Here is a 16,560-nt window from a genome sequence, read left to right as displayed (position 1 = left end):
AACTCACATTGTGCACCAACAGCTGATACGGCCCGTCGGCCAGAAGAACAGGAATCGCGGTACTCGGTTGGAGACGCCGGAATGCCACACCAAGAAGTTTATCTCTTGATTCTGGAAACAGAATTGAGAGGAGATATTGGCGCCATAAGCAGAGTGAAAAACACTCATTGGGATTTGCAACTGAATGATGGATAGGAAACTTGGTAAAAATGCAAAGCATGCATCGCCTAGCGACATACATATAGGAACGTGAACCAATGATTATGATTTTGTGGTACAACAGCCCCCCCTAGTAAGTAACCCCTAACGTCAAACACGCCACATGGAGTACGTCACTTTAGTAAACTAAAAAGATCCCAGTGTAATTCGCTAAGGAAGCGGAAACCTCGCAGAAGGCGAAAAGTGTCTGGTTTGAAGTAATATGAGAAGTTTTCTAGTAAATCCAAGATTGCAAGTGCTTACGAAAAAATGAGGTAACGTTGTGGGAGAACTTCTGAGCGGATCTGTGCACACTGATATACAATAATAGACTGGCAATGCCCACTGCGGCTGTTTTGCTAACGTCACAACCAATACCTGCTTAATTTGACAGATAAAAAGCTCGGGAAGGAGCTGAATCAGCCCCTAGTACGGTAGTTAGCCGAATAGATGGCAGTGTCCTTTTAGTTTATAGGGTGGATGGAAATCTTACGGCCTGGAATCTGTAACGTTAGTGCGAGGATGATTACTCGCCAGGACATCGCTCGACTGGGTGTATGTACTAAGCATGATTGTTGCTTCCATTGGTGGAGAATCCAAACCTCACTCAGTACTTGCACAATCGGTGTTTAGATAGGGAGGTCTTCAGACCAAAGATCAGCTGTATATATTGGCTGAGTGTGACCCTGTAGGTTTATTCCCGTTGGTAGAAGTTTCATGGGTGTCCCCCCGTCGTAGCACAATCGCATTAGCAGTGAGACATCCATGCCTTGATTCCTGTACTCTCGGGATAGGCCAAGTGGATCAAACGATCAACATAATAACTTCAGGCGGAGTCCAGCGCACATGAAACGCTACCACCAGACGAATTGCGGACCAGACTGAGTAAAAAATTCACGATGGGGTGCTCAAACAAACTCCCTACCTCGGTCTCGAAAACCGGGAAGTATCATGCAACTTTGCAGCTCATCGTATAACGGCCCTCATCCACATCTGCCAGCTAGTTAGCTAATCCACGACAGTTAATTAACTTGTCAGTTTTGTGTCCAAACTCCCATCCTGTAAAACAACCAAGAACTACCCGTTAGAAAACACAAAAGATTTGGTCCATGTTGCGTTTCAGTATCCGTAACCTGTCTCAGAGGGGCACCTCTTGCCTACCCTTTTTGTTGATGTGTATCAAGTGAGCGAAATATACGTACACATATTCTGTTGGAATAGACTGCAATAAACGGCCGTCTCTATGGTTATCCGGTTCAGTTAAGTTCATTACAGGTTCATACGATACACCGTGTTTATTCTTCGTACCAGCATATGTCTCCAACAGACTGCAGTTTTGAAGATGAGAAAGATGGGCATAACCGAACAGCACATCACTTGGACGGATGTCACGTACAGGACATGGGCCAAACGAAGACATGCCCTGATTAATCAGAAGGCCAGCTAATCCGAGTCAAGCACCTGTGACTCGACGCTTCTCGCCCCCTCACGGAGATTCTGGCACGACCTTGTGGAACACTCTCTGACTACCCTATAAATACAGTTGTAATAATTTTCCTTCGTCTCCATAAAGGGCTGTGTAGAGCTACCGCGCCTTTTGATATACCATGGTGGGCGGAGCAGGAAGCCAAGGGACCGATTCAGAGTTGCACGACCGTACATCAAGGTACAACATCACCCGAAGAAAGTATAAGGGCTGAGGTTGTCAAGCCTACACAGTAAAAGCCTAGATGTAGAGATCAGCTTCGGGCCACGGACCCTTCGGTCAGTAATTTCGCGCTTTAACCACTGAGCTATCTCAAGTATGTGGCCGACAGCTACCGATGAAGTGTCGATTGAAGACAGCTGTTCCTTCTGTGGGTGTACAACTAGACTCCAATCAAGCCAGTATTGGGCTCAGTTTTCACTTCGTGTTTCATCAAGATTTCGCACATGAGGCATTGCCACTCAGTTCACTAACTTCAGTGGATTCTATTGGCACAACACTATCGAACAGATACAGCTAGAAGGCTACTGGAAACGCTCATGATGAAAATTGTTGGAGGCTGTATGGAAGAGTGAAGGAATCTGTGCTTTCAGCTATTGGGATGTCTGTCCAAGTAGTAAGAATCTACGGAATGAACATTTCGTCAAGATTAACAGACCGTACTGATTCCGGAAAACCATAACAGCAACTAGAGACAGCAGTGGAGCACGCAGATGCCACAAACATCGAAAACTCAAGACCATGAAAAATGGCAAACGACACTGGTGGATTGCAAATGCCCGGGGCGCTGGAAGAGTTCTTCATTGCAGACAAAAGCATAAGTCTATTTCAGCTGACCCGATCAACTTGCCGAGAGAAGATAGGTGTCAGCGACACGGTTTGCTTAAAACATGGAAAAAAAAGTCATTCGCGGGACCGTCGTCTTGAGCGATCAGCTGAACACTTTGGGAAATAGTTCAGCCGGCCACCACCAACACAGTCTCTGGAAGAACTCAACGGACTCCAGTGAGACATCAACGACCTGCACCACAAACAGAAATCCAGCGTGAGATAGCACTACTCCAACGCGACAAGGTCCCCTTACACTGCTCAAAGGCTGCGATACAAGCTCTGGTTGACAGTGGGATGGAGCACTTCGACCGCACAAGAATGTCATGGGCGAGCTATTCAGGCTTCATAGGTAGCTCTAGTTGAGACATTTACTTCACATGCCAAAGAAGCGCTCACCTCATACAGTTCTTTCTGCGCAAACCCGTGTTGAGTGAAAGGCACTGAGAAGTGGATAGTTTTTGACTAGATAACAAAGCATGAAAGGACCAGTGAAGCGACACTGCCATTTCCCAGGATGAGAACCCCCATCAATGATTACTGACACTGGCAGACGTGGCTCCATCACGCAGTCAATGGCACAATTGATATCGCCTTAAATGCGTCCGGTCTCCTCAGACAACTAGAATGATTTGTTATAAAATGATTGTGCGGCAGCGAAACATCATTGTTGAACATTGATACCATGCTGTCGATGATGATGATTGAGGTATTGCCTTTCATGCCTAGCTGTATATCCCGTGTTCTATTTTTTCAGGCGTGCGAAAATGTAGCTGGAACTACGGCACTCTTCGTACATGAGAGCCCATGAACTGAACTGCTGTTTAATACTTCGAGAACACGATTCAAGTGGGATTTTCTGGGTCCTACCTAACATGAAATGTTCCCAGCAAGCTCCAAACCAGGCGATCCTAAAGTACATGGACTGTTGTGCACTCTAATACAAAGTTGTGAATGGGCGGATTGAACGAATTTTGTATCCAAATTGGCAATATGGAAAACCCGCTACCTGAGTTTTATCCTACAAAAGAACATAAATGGCTTACTGAATGGAACGGCCTTCTGTCCAGCCCAGAAGCAGCCAAACCTCTTGTACTTTCAGCGTAACTGTGTCCTGAAGTGGTTGCGAAGACAGAAATTTTTTCGATCCGACATTAGTGAACTAGGTGAAGAATAGAGACTTCACCGGTAACAGTCGGGAGCCATGCCAGTGGAGTGTGGTAGGGAATTCAAAATCCTACTCAACATAGCCGACAAAAGACGAGCCCCGGATGGATGAGCTCAGAACCAGCGCTCGAGTTTCGATTAGCGGTAAGGACAACGTCTAGGCATGAAGAGGATCTTAAGAATGCAAGTATTCATGACCGGCGGCCAAAAATATCATTGATTACTTCGTGCAAAACTAATTGGAAGGAAGCATGGTAAGTCTAACAGGATGCGAACATTTAGCGTGGTAAGCCAAGACAAAGTCAACAACCTGTGTTGGCTGACTTGTGGCGACAGACGAAGCGTAAATGATCCCATGTCAATGCTCCCGGTACTGTTTGCTCCGTTGCCTGTCGGTCCGGAGGTGTAGACTTATGCGTGCGAATGGTTTGGGAACTGCATCTCCGCGAAGATGCAGGTAAAGGTATCACGAAGAGCTCCGACCAACGGGGACGATTTCTGTGATAGTAGACAGTTGACTTATACAGCTGAGCGGAGTTTCTATTCCAGTACCGATCATCCGACGACTGCAAGTGGACATAAAAAAGTTGAATGTCAACGCAACTACAAAGCTGAACTGTTTAACAGACAAGAACACACACAAAACCCAGCGGTTAAAAACTGGAGAACTACACTGACACTTATTAGAATGAGTTTGGAGGCTTACCAGATTTCCCGAGCTGTCTCGAAGGCTAATTTCGACCTCAATGTTTTTCTCCTGCTGTTTGGCTCCCTTGGGAAATTCCCCTGACACCAAAGTGATGTACACCTCTTGGCGAGCTATATCACGGATTGCTGGAGAACAATTAGACATTGCGTAGCGACGACCACAGCGAATTGGACCATCTGTCGCGTTGCGGCTAATTGTCTGAAAAAGATAAAACCCGGAAAATAAATCGTCCATTGGACGAACGTTTTCGAATGCTTTGTTATAATCATATTGTTGTTGAATAAGATGAACTTCACAACCGAAATAACGAAGCATTACAAATGCACCAATAGTCTAATAAGAACCAGAGTGAACGACAGTTTAAATCATCTTTATCCCCCTCCTCACTATCACCAAGGGATTTGAAACGTTGAGCATTCCTTATACCTCAAATGAGGTTAGTTAGTCATAAAACCAGCTTCAAAATTGTTGGAAAAAAATCCGAGTAAACCAATTCATCTCAGATCGGCCAGGTGTTCGGTCGGTCACTTACTACGTGTTGCAGCGCATCGAGCTAAATACAGAGAAAGCCACATGGACCAAACTAGGGGAGGCTGACCGAATCCGACAGAACTGGAAATATGGAAACATAAATTGGTTCTAAGATTGGTGTGCGCTAGCCAGTAACACTGCAGTCGTAATTCTCTGCGGGAATTTCCAATCCTCACACAGCTCAAAATTTGGCACAACTTCAAGATTAGCTAATATACACTCATTTGCAAACCAATTTGGTTTTTCGAGAGACTCACCTGGAACCCAGCTGAATCTCTCGTTTGTGATGTTCTCAGGCAGAAGACTGCGATTACCTGATGAGCCCCAAAAAGGGTGAAATCGGTCGTGGGCTGTCGACGGATTCTCAGCAACCTTATGAGTAATACATTACAAACTTCAAGATTTCTTAATAATGTGACAGCACCGTTTTATCGCGACCGATCAAACATGTCCAGAGTGGGCAGAGAGCATGATCTACCCAGCTTGAAAAGTATTCGGTTGGTCCCATGCATTATCTCTTACCGTTAGAATCCAACTAGATTTACTGTTGCATCTCGCTTAAATTTTTAGACGACTGTCCATTTAGGTCTATCACATGGGATGCGCTCTGGAGGTAAAGACTTCGATAAATTAGTCTTGAAACCAACTGAAGATGACAAGCGATGAAATCACGAATGCGACAGAAGTCCTAGTTTAACCTAGACGGGCATTCGCCAGTCCCAATCCGTCGTTCTTCAGACTCAAGTTGCAGTCGACCACATATTCAGCATCTTCACCAAAATAAACAAGGAAACCTATCAAACGTATTGGAAGGGAACACGCACAAATTTGGTCACACCGAGACATACAAACGGCAACAAAAACAACTCACTTGATATTGTAATGGATTCACCAATTCAACTGACTTCAGCTCGAAATCATTAATGGGAGCATCACCCAAGAGTTGAGAGCCGAGACTAGTACTACTGTTCGAGGTACTTGCAGTCTGGACCGTACTTGGTTCACGGCTAGCAGTCCAGTAGGCAACTGGAGTTTGATTGGCCAACTGAGACAGGCATTCTGATTGGAACTGTTCACCAGTTCTAAGAAAAGGTGAAAAGTTCGAAGAAAAGAGTTGCATTAGAACCAAAACCCATGTATTAGTCCGGTCACATATGGGGACGGGAGTTGAGATCGCTCAGTTCAATGTCACAACCAGACAAGGTGATGAAAACCATTTAGGCCTTTAGCAGCATTTACATAGGTTTCAGTAATAGCTGCGTCCAGCAACTATTTTACGCCAGTGTTTTACAAAAAAATAAGGTCGGGAAGACAGGTTACGCGTCTAATAAATCACTAACAACTGTGCTGCACCGCAGTTTGAACAAAGGACTCAGCTCATTCACAGACTTCGGAGTTTCGAAGTCCAGCATATCCAGCAGAAAAAAACACGACGGAGGTACCTGGATCATGCAAAAGCAAGTCGCAATCACTTTAATACCGGTATTTCCTCAGCTTAGTGTTTGGTTCGAACTTCGAAGCCAGCTCTGACTGACCGAAATTCCGGGCCCAACAGCTGATCATGATCCAGTGCTCGTCGAATGCCGGTTGCCTAAGACACATCCAGAAAGCGCCAGAATGTTGTCACTGCATACCCTTTATAAATGACGCGTCGTACATGTGTTTTTGGATCTGATTTTGGGCGTGTTGTGCACCTGTGGTGGTTGTTTTAACAGGTGCGCAAGCTTTGGAGGTTCGGACCGAGAACTAGGTCTAAAAAATACCATCATTACAATTGGCAGACGGGAACTCACGATGTCTATCAAACTCAGTCAGCCCTGAGAATTATTGCGGGAGCAACAAAAGCTGTTTGAAGCAGCACAGCCGAGGCTTATTGAATCGCTGACTCAGAAACACCAATAGTCAGCACCAGTGAGTCTTGTCTCTTCAGCTGATACGGCGGCCGCCTCAGTCACGAAGTTCATATTCCACCCTCTTTCTGGTCACACTGCTGGTTCAAGCAGTACGAAGACATGTTCAACAATGATTTTTCCAAGTTCAAGACGGATAGAAAATCAGATTATTGCTGCGAAAACTCGGCACACCAAGGCACAAACGGCACGCAAATTTCATTCTCCCCAAGCTGCCCCGCGACCTCAGCTTTGATGGAACGATCATCACAACGTCCCACATATTTGGCTATCTAACATCATGTCCAATATCCGTTACAAATGCCTGAAGCTGGTAAAAAAAGATGATGATTTCATCAAGTTTTCCGGTGTTGTCAATCCGGAATGCGGGGGTTTCAAGGTCAGATCAATGACAGAGAACCAGTTCGAGTGCCTGCGGTGTCCAGTCGTCCCAAGATGCGGACAGCAGAACACCGCTGCTTCATTAAGTTGAAGAGGATGCTGAAATGACGTTGCAGAGCCTCACCATCGAACGTAAACAACTCATCAACCTAAAGCGCGACAAGGCTATGATCGGTCAAGCACCTGTTAATTCAAGCAGCTATGTGCGCACATTCAATTACAGCGTCCCAAAGAAATATGACGACAAACCCGGTCGAAAACAGAGAAAGCCTCCCATAAGTTGCTGACATTCTGCTCGTTGTCGCCGGTTTAGGAGTCATGAATTTTCCAGGTGCAATCGTCGTGGCTACAAAGATTTGTGTCCATCACAGAGGTGGCAGCCACCCGCACACCACCGTGCAGCTCACAAATCGCGGTCCAAATCGGTGACAGTGACATTGAAAGTTGATTGTGCTTGCCAAAAGAAGTTTGTGACGGGTCGTATCAACAACATCCCAGTTCGTCTACAGCTTGAGGCGGTATCCGATATCACGTTGCGCAGTGAACGAACGTGGAAGGAAATCTGTAAGCTGCACGTGAAACCGAGCGGACATTGAACCCGTAATGCTTCTGGTGGTAAACGAAATTGACTGACGAGGTTAACTGCCCCATAAGCTTCAGTGGCTCGACGGCACAAGCCACGTGCTACCTGACATCATGCCTCAAACTCGATCTCAGGGGGCTGGATTGAATCCGTAGGCGGAATCTTCTGGAAAATACGACTAATTGTATTTATAACCCAATTGACGAAGAGTTCACTTGAAGATCCCTTGAAATGCTATGTATCTACCTTCGCCGACGTGCTCAGACGGTGCAAAAAGGCGACAGCCAGACTGTACCTCCTCCCAAATGCCTAACCAGCCTTCACGCCGAGACGTCCAATATCGTATACAGCCTCGTCCGTCGCTGACCAGGAACTGGGCCGACTACAGAAGGCTGGTGTTCCCCAACCAACCAACTACTTCGCATGGGCCTCACAGATCGAGTTGGTGAAGGAGGCTGACGGGGCTAGCCGGCTGTGTGCAGCCTTCTCGACCGGTCTCATTGCTTCACTGGATACTCAACAGTAGACTATGCCTCGCCCAGATGACTTGTTCGCGAAGCTGAATGGGCGTAAATGTTTCGCGAAGATTGACTTGGCAGAGGCTTACCTCCAGGTGGAAGTTGAGGAAGAACCCTGAGAAATTTCGACCACCAGTGCGAACCACGGACTATTCCAGTATACCGAACACCGTTTGGTGTCAAGGTGGCGCAAACCATGTTTCAACAGATCATGGATATGATGCTGTGGGATGCCCCTAATATATAGATGTTATATAAATATATTATAGGCCCCTATAGGCCTTGGCACCTACTTGGACGATCTCATCATCATTGGCTCCAACCCGGACAGATTGTGGCAACGCCTTGATTATGTACTTGGTCGTACTGAATAGTAGGCTTAAGAGTCCGGCGAGAAAACTGTACCTTCTTCACGTGGCCGATAAAATACCTCGGGTTCATTACTGACCGGGCAGCTGACCAGACCCGGAGAATGTCGACACCATCGGAGGTACGAATCAACAGAGGTAAAATCCCTCAGGTCCTTCCTCGGTCTCGTTGGTCATTACAGCTCGTATCTGCCCACCTAACAATTATGGACAAATGTAACCGCAACTTTCAATGGATATGGACATGCTAGTGCGACGTGCTGCGAAGTGAAGACTGGAATATGCTTGATTTTTGATTGCATATTGTCCGCTAGGCTTGGTTCATTTTGACACCAGACCAAATCTTAATTCTAATTTACCATCGGGATTGACCGCTCTGACGAGAGTTATGGGTCTGTTGGTTACGGCCGCGTAAGCGGTTTAGCAGTTGATTTCGTTTGGTGAAGACAAGAGAGTCTTACAAGAGGTCACCTGCCAAAATTATCCATTTGGTTCCACATCGTTTTGTTAAACGTAACTTTTCATAAATCCCCTGAATGGACTAAATCACCTTCGAGGTTCGGTAGATACGTAGGAAAATTCGTCAGGTTTTCGATTAAACGTACTTATAATAACTGCAGTTCAGAATTTATGTTTGGGTGGACAAGTAAGAATATGACATAGTTCAAAGTGAATAGAAATCGAACTTCTCAACCGCAAGCAGGTTATTCCAGAATGGAAGTCTCTTATACAGAGAGGGTAGTAGAACCTAAATAGAATAGGTTACTCATCATACCTGTCCACTTGTTTGCTCGAATGAACCTGAACAGGTGAGTAAAGATGGTTGAAGCCACCAATGGTAAATACTGCGTCAAATAAGAGCAAACAAAACTAAGAACTGTGGGCACATGGAGGCTGAGGGGAACTCACACAGTTATGGTAATGTTTCGACATGGTTTAATCACGCGGGTCAATGAGGTGACATCCATGAACCAGCTAGAGCTTCGCTTCGAATCCGATACCAGAGCACGGGTGATGTCAACACAAGCTACTCCGTACGGTCGGCGCAAAGAAGACTGAACCAACTGTTGGGGAGCAGTAACTGAGCTTTTCTTCCCTGACTTTGAGCGTTTCGACTGACTGAAGCCTAAGCGGTTCACCATTACCATGAGTAGAATCCGTTCTTCGGATGGTTGGACTGGGTTGAGATCCTGTGAAGAGAATTAATTTGTCAGGAGACAAAAATGAGAACACGGCGAACCTTGGCGTCAGAAGAGTAGAACGATAGGTGGTGTATATGAAACGTGACTTGTGGTTCTATGGACGGCTGGGTTAAGCCCTTGGCGGTACACTCTTCATCATTTTCCGGCAAATACCTCGTGTAAGCACCTTTTGTTTCATCGGTATACTTTGCGGGAGGCGCTAGGCACAAGCTCAGGCCTTGAAAATCAAGCGTCAAGGAAAGTGGAGATTAACATCCCTGGTAGACAGACATTCAGTAAACGTTAACCACGGTTCGGTCCCATAAACATTCCAACAGCTAGAATGAAATCCTAGGAAGCGCATATGATTCAAATAGTAATGCTGTCATTTATGACGTTTTTGTTTTCCAGTCCTGTCTAGAAATACACAACTCCCTTAAGTTTAACCACAGGACTAAGAGCCCGTTTATATGCTAGAATGGCACAACGGTCCCAAATATGTATTATTTCACAAAAATGATGAGGGTGAATTTTCGAAAAGCGGCTTTTGTCGAAACAATCAAAGTCGATCAGTTTAGCTGATTCGTACTGATGACCGGCTGACAGCCGTTAGGGGACTTCCTCAGCCCAATACAAACCAATTCGCTCATCTCAGATATTTATTCTCGCGACGGCCCAACCACTGTCAAGTCTGTTCTGGCACCTCCTACAACAGTGAAGCTTATTCTTCCGTAATCAGCACAACATGGACAAATATATTGGCTCTCGACCTTATTTCCTATGTTAGTGAACGCCCAATCACCGGCATGGCGCGAAGCCACACACGGTTGTTCGAGCTACCCCGGCATTTCAGGTATGTTAGCACCACCTCATTCTACGTTATGCAATGATTTCAAGATTGCTGGCTTATGGCTCCATTTGTATCGTTCAGCTGTAACACCCTTCCGGTGCCTAGCTGCCATGCCACCCGAAGGTTTCACGAGGGCTGATTACTGCCAGGTTGCCCAAGCCTAGACAGACAGAGCCGAGAGACAGAAGTCGGGTTCGAGCCATGGACTTTCCGGTCAGTAAATTCACGCTCTAACGACTTGGGCCATCTCGTGCAATGATATCCATACACTTGAAAGCGCTGTCAATTTCATTGAAACAGGGATCCACCATGGGAAGATGCCAATCAGTCAGCAAGTATCTGGGAGTCCGACGGAGCTGTTCGTTTTGTGAACACTGTTCAACCCAGTCAAAACTAACGAAGCACTGGAAACCTGTTTTTTCCTTACTGGGAGGCGCTCACCAGCACCGCATGCGCCTGAGTTCGAACCGAAGAACAACAGGTTCTTTGTTACTGCAAATTTAAGCACACAATCTATTAAACTACCATGGCACAGTGGGGTGAAAATAAAGATCATAGAAAATTCTGGGAAATTGAAAATTCGGTGAGCCGGAAGATGGTTCTCAGTGTATCGTGGAATTCGGTGCGTGGTTGAAAAGCGTAGCGATGGGACGTGTGGTGCCCCATGGATTCCTCGTGAATGAAAGTAGAGGAGAGATCCGAATATGTGCCAGAAAGAGTTGTTCGATTGAAATTGGGTAGCCCTCGTGCCACTGTAAACTTGATAAGTAGGTATCGATTTTGTCAGACCGGACAGTATGTAAGAAGGGATGATCAAAGTCCAGGGAAGCAAAAACAAAACAATCAGTCATGATGAAGCAGTAACGATTGTGGGATACACACACAAACAAACAAAGCAGAACCAACAGCGGTGAACAGAATGGAACTTGAAATCGAGCTTTTGCCGGATAGGTGCCCCATCAGCTGATGTAGCGTACTCAGCTACATGAATTCACACGTCTTTTAACGTGCACGTAGAAAAATAATTGAGATGGCTCGGGAGAAACCGATGTCGCGAATGGGTTTGCATCACATGAGGTTGAAGAAGATTTGCTCAGCAGCTCCACGTCAATGAGTCAGGTCCTCGAGAAGTCACCCTTGCAAAAGCCGATTGATATCAGATTACATGATGGGGAACGCACGACTAAGTGTCCGAGTGCAAATAAGTCACACTTCAGAACAGCCGAGTGAGTGTTCGAAATTCTATCTGAAGCGTGTAAGTTCAAAAAACCCTAGGGATTAATGAAGAATGCGTTGCTGATGACTCGCCAAACGGGTGAAATATAGAATTAAAACTCAGAGCCTTCTCACTACTCAGAGCGCGAATGGGTGATCTGCTCGCAGAGAAAAATATCTCACAAGTCGCATAAGCCTTCCGTGAAAAGTCATCAATCTAAAAGTCGGTCAGTAAAATAGAAGCGAGGTATCACAACGACCTGCTGTGAAGTAACCAGATCGACGAATGTCTTGTTAAGGTGATCTTGGCTAACCAGACGACACACTGTATGGTGTGTATTGAGCCTCCCTAGGGGGGGGGGTCAATATGTGCCTAAAAAAACTGATTACACAGCGACAACGACAAAATCATTCGATTCTACAGGCAGTTAGACAAAAATGAAGAAAGCGTAGTTGCAAACCAAGAGCAACATGTGGGCGCTCATACACATTGGACTACAAAAATTACGGATAAGGAGGCATTTGTAATAGCATTGCGGTAAAATGGGCCAAACCTAAACAGGGGAATTCGAGTGCCGAATGTCGGGTTTGAACCACGGACCTTCCAGTCGGAAAACTCGTGCTCTAACCACTTGGCGGACCTTCCGTCGGAAAACTCGTGCTCTAACCACTTGGGCTATCTCCTTGTGGCAGACTTCACGTTGTTGCCGTACATTGCTACGATGTCGCGGCAACGTTCGGTAGGACCGTAAGTAGTACTTTACACCTCTATCTATCGTGAATAGGCAGTGTGATTGAAACCACCGTCGATAGTAAATTGCTCCTAGGAATGGTTTTACAGTCCGAAGAAAATTCCATTTCCGCATTCTGCTACACACGCGTTTCTCCATCTCGTAAGTGAATAAAATTAGCATTCACAAACTCCTGATGGTTAACTCGCGCGTTTCAGTATTCACCTACCTAGTAACAACTTCCGGTGCACACGCATCTAAACGCTTATCGGTGACTAGCTAGAAATTACGTGATTTTTTAACGCAGGTTTTAAACATCAACCCTTGTAAACACCACTAAGACTAAAAGGAATATGTATTCGATAGACTTGATCGCCACACTCTGAGCGAAATTCGGCTAAATTCGTCCGAGTGATTAACACCCGTGTATGTAGCCTGCTTTTAGCACAGTCGTGTATAGTCTGTCTGGCCAATTATTAAAGGTCACTAGTAGATGCAAGTCAAGTGACTCACTCACGAAAGCACCGCAGTGAAACAGATTTGTTTGCTCCTGATGCACATAGAAGAATCACTAGTCAGAGTAGCACGGCACTGATTAGTGATATCACTCTGATTAAATGTTATAAGTTTACACTGATCTGTGGCGGCTGTTAACGCAAAAATATCATATGCGGTTTTCCGCCACGAAGGGCACCTCGAAGGATTAAGTTGTATAGCTACTTTGTCCATATGTTTGTGTCAAAAATACACAACTGAAATGGGCGTTTCCATTGAAACATAAACAGTTGCGCAGGTGGTCCACTGACACTGATGGTGAAGGAGCAGTTGTTGACCAGTAACAAACAACAAGAGTAACTTAAAGGGACTGGTGATAACGAATATGTACTGGATGCTGGTAGAAGAAGCAGAATATTGATTAAATAGGGCGATAAAGGGAAGATAAAACAATAGCCAACGCCGTAACACCATACCGTGAAAACCACCTCCTCAGCAACTCGATGATAACCGTTGAGGATCACATTATCGGTCAGTCGCTTGATACTTGGCAAAGGTTGATAAGTGGTCGTAGCGTTTGCGGCCGAGTCATGAGCTCCTCTGTCATATACAAATGGATCAAACGCGCTGGGGCTGAGAGCACCCACGGTCTCACCTCTGACACCCTCCTTTGTGATGGACTGACTTGCCAAATACATAACCAACTCCGCTTGCGGTAAGTGGTCGAATTGGAACAGAACGCTGAAAGGTTCCGATTTTAACTGTGGAGAGAAAAGCAGACGAAACAGACAGAAATGATTACAGGTACGCTACGGAGCGAGTGTTTTGGAAGAAGGAACTTCGAAAGACACGTGGAGGGAGAATAGTGATGAAGATGATGCTGTCAAAATCAGTAATTACACCGATAACCGTATGGGGCATCTGAGCCGAAGGTTGATTTACCCGTACACTTCAGGAAGTGAATGGTAAAGTTACCCCCTCTACGAATAGCGGCTTCCAAATTACTAGTTTAACCGAAAGGTAACGAATCTTTCGGGGGTAATGCTAGAGTTGAGCAATGTTTTGGTAAGTAAAGGTCAATTCAAAAGGGTAGAGTGGTTTAGTTTGCGAAGTTATACGATTAGGTCCGATCCGCAGTCCGAAAAGCTGCTCGCAACTAGACTAGATGATGATATTGTGGTTCTTGAAAGAGTTCTGCACACGTTTACACTCAGCAAGCGAAACCTCTAGGCGGCGAAAAAATAATGAGACTTACGTGCCAGGGGGCGTGCGGCAGAAAAGAAACTAGCGCAAAAAAGCTGTATGTTCATTATTTTCGATCACATATTGGTTATTGGTTGACCGTAAAAGACTATTTTCCGTGTGTGGAGTATACTTAATCAACCACAAATAGGACATCAAAAAACCGTTCAGAAACATCAAAAATGTGTTTGCTGTCCACTGGAAATTGACATACTGACAGAAGCCCAGATACTGTCACATGATCACTGACAACAGGATGAGTTTGTTGTCCACTGGAATTGACATACTGACAGAAGCCCAGACACTGTCACATGATCACTGACAACAGGATGAGACCGTACGACTGATGACTGGTAAAACACACCAGGCGGTACAAAGACAAGGCTTGGCTGTAGTGAATTAAACAACCTCATATCAATCACTTAGGGTAGCAGACAACAGTACTCGACCCACACCAACCTTTTAGTATCCAATCCTCTCTAGTTCAAATGTTGAAAACCCCAACTTGTGCATCCATCCTCTAATACGATCTTACCCTCAAGTAATGTGATGATTCCAGACCCATATAACAACGAGATGACCGTCCACACAGCCAGTATGACTTTGTTGCAGACAATTGTTGCTGCAGGTCGCTTGAACGAGGAAGTTGGGGTGTAATCACATCTACCTTAAGAAACCCAAGCTGTGCAGAGGTACTATCGCACCAAAGGGCAAAATGCTGTATCTCAGTGAGTCAGTACTGGACTACGGGGTCCAAGATCTGAGGAGACATGAAACGCTACGTCCAAGGATCAGCACTTCCAAGTTCTTGAACAATCTGCAGACATAGATTTCATTGCGAAGACAAAAAAAACAGAGATTAACTCAATGCACTACGAAAAGGCAGTCAGTGGGGCAGATCCCCAAAAGTCCATTCGGTCTTAGCCACATCTGCGCAAAAAGTACTGTGACGAAACAATACGACAAAGTTATCAGTATGAAGACCATTGTCACAAGATGCACATAAAAAATATTACGGAATAAATAAGAAATATAAACACATCTCACTTTCATATCCTTGATTTGCTTGGTCAGCGTGATGTACCGCTTGTGAAGGTCTACCAAAATTTCCGCGCGCGGATCAACTGGTTCAAATTTCTCATCTCGCACTAGTATCGGCAAATCCAATTCCCTAGATAAAGAGAAAAGGCAACAAACATAACCACAGGTTAGTCCCCGCCCTGTAACACAGCCAGAAAACAAAAGAAATTCATCATCAAGAACGGTTGTACCTTTGGCCAAGTGTCAACTGGGTCACGAGGTTCTGTAAATTCTCCTCGGCTTCACGCTGCACAAAATGGAGGACTGGTGAACAGAGTGTGCTTAAAACATCATACCTCTGTAATTCTGCCACTCAGTGAACTCTTTAAATCCACAGCTCTAGAGATGAATCCAGACACTTCATCTATTCGACTGAGCTCCGCAGCCTAGTCGAGAAGAGGAAAGATCAGCCAGCGAGTGCGTATACAATCATAGGACGGGGATGAAAGTAAAGCAAAATGAATACCTACCACGAAACTCGAGGTCAATTTTGAGAACATTATGTGAATTTCCGCGTTAAATTCAGACCAAAATTCGCTGCGGCTAACACAGACACAAACTTTGGGAAAGGCCCCGCAACGTGAAGAACAGGTAGCCTTGAATCCATAATACCAATCTGTAATAGTGAAGTGATTTTTCATCACAGAGGAGGAAACACATTACCTGAAGTGTGACGACGTAGATACACCAGGTCACCGACATCCAAGTTCAAATAGAGACTGTTGTTGTCAGATGAACTTTGGATCACTGTTTATCGAAATGAGTGACGTATTCAAGGTAACGTACCAAGTGCCCACTTGCATTCACCGGTAAATGGCTCCCAAATCATTGTAGGTTAATCAAAGCAAGAAGATTAGGCGAAGAGTAAATACAGCACCGGTGAAGAGGCGATACGGTAACGGAGGACTAGCACAAGGAGTCGTCCATGTCAACGAGCACTTTCGTTTCCGAACTGGCTGTTTCTCGAGCTGAAATAATGTGCAATAAAAGCCATAGAAAACGGATCCTTAAAAAATCAATTTTCCAACACTAACAAAAGTTATTCGCAGGGGGAGCGAGGATTCATGGTCAGAAACCGCAGTACATA

General features: G+C 45.3%; 1 protein-coding gene across 1 annotated transcript in view; it reads right to left on the bottom strand.

Moving 5' to 3' along the window:
- The window catches only part of T265_03901 (hypothetical protein), a gene marked incomplete at both ends in the record, with an annotated part of 61,218 nt that extends 44,677 nt beyond the window's left edge, over positions 1-16,541 (bottom strand). The window contains 9 exons of the mRNA XM_009168502.1: positions 3,990-4,245; positions 4,386-4,586; positions 5,791-6,001; positions 9,589-9,869; positions 13,628-13,912; positions 15,441-15,564; positions 15,665-15,720; positions 15,770-15,859; positions 15,944-16,541. Coding sequence (XP_009166766.1) covers positions 3,990-4,245; positions 4,386-4,586; positions 5,791-6,001; positions 9,589-9,869; positions 13,628-13,912; positions 15,441-15,564; positions 15,665-15,720; positions 15,770-15,859; positions 15,944-16,114 — 1,675 coding nt within the window. The remainder of the gene's footprint in view (positions 1-3,989; positions 4,246-4,385; positions 4,587-5,790; positions 6,002-9,588; positions 9,870-13,627; positions 13,913-15,440; positions 15,565-15,664; positions 15,721-15,769; positions 15,860-15,943) is intronic.
- Between the last annotated feature and the right edge of the window lie 19 nt (positions 16,542-16,560).

Source organism: Opisthorchis viverrini (assembly GCF_000715545.1).
Source record: "Opisthorchis viverrini unplaced genomic scaffold opera_v5_58, whole genome shotgun sequence".
Classification (NCBI taxonomy): Eukaryota; Metazoa; Platyhelminthes; class Trematoda; order Opisthorchiida; family Opisthorchiidae; genus Opisthorchis; species Opisthorchis viverrini.
The sequence above is the reverse complement of the archived record's forward strand: the minus strand, read 5'-3'. Positions and strand labels throughout refer to the sequence as shown.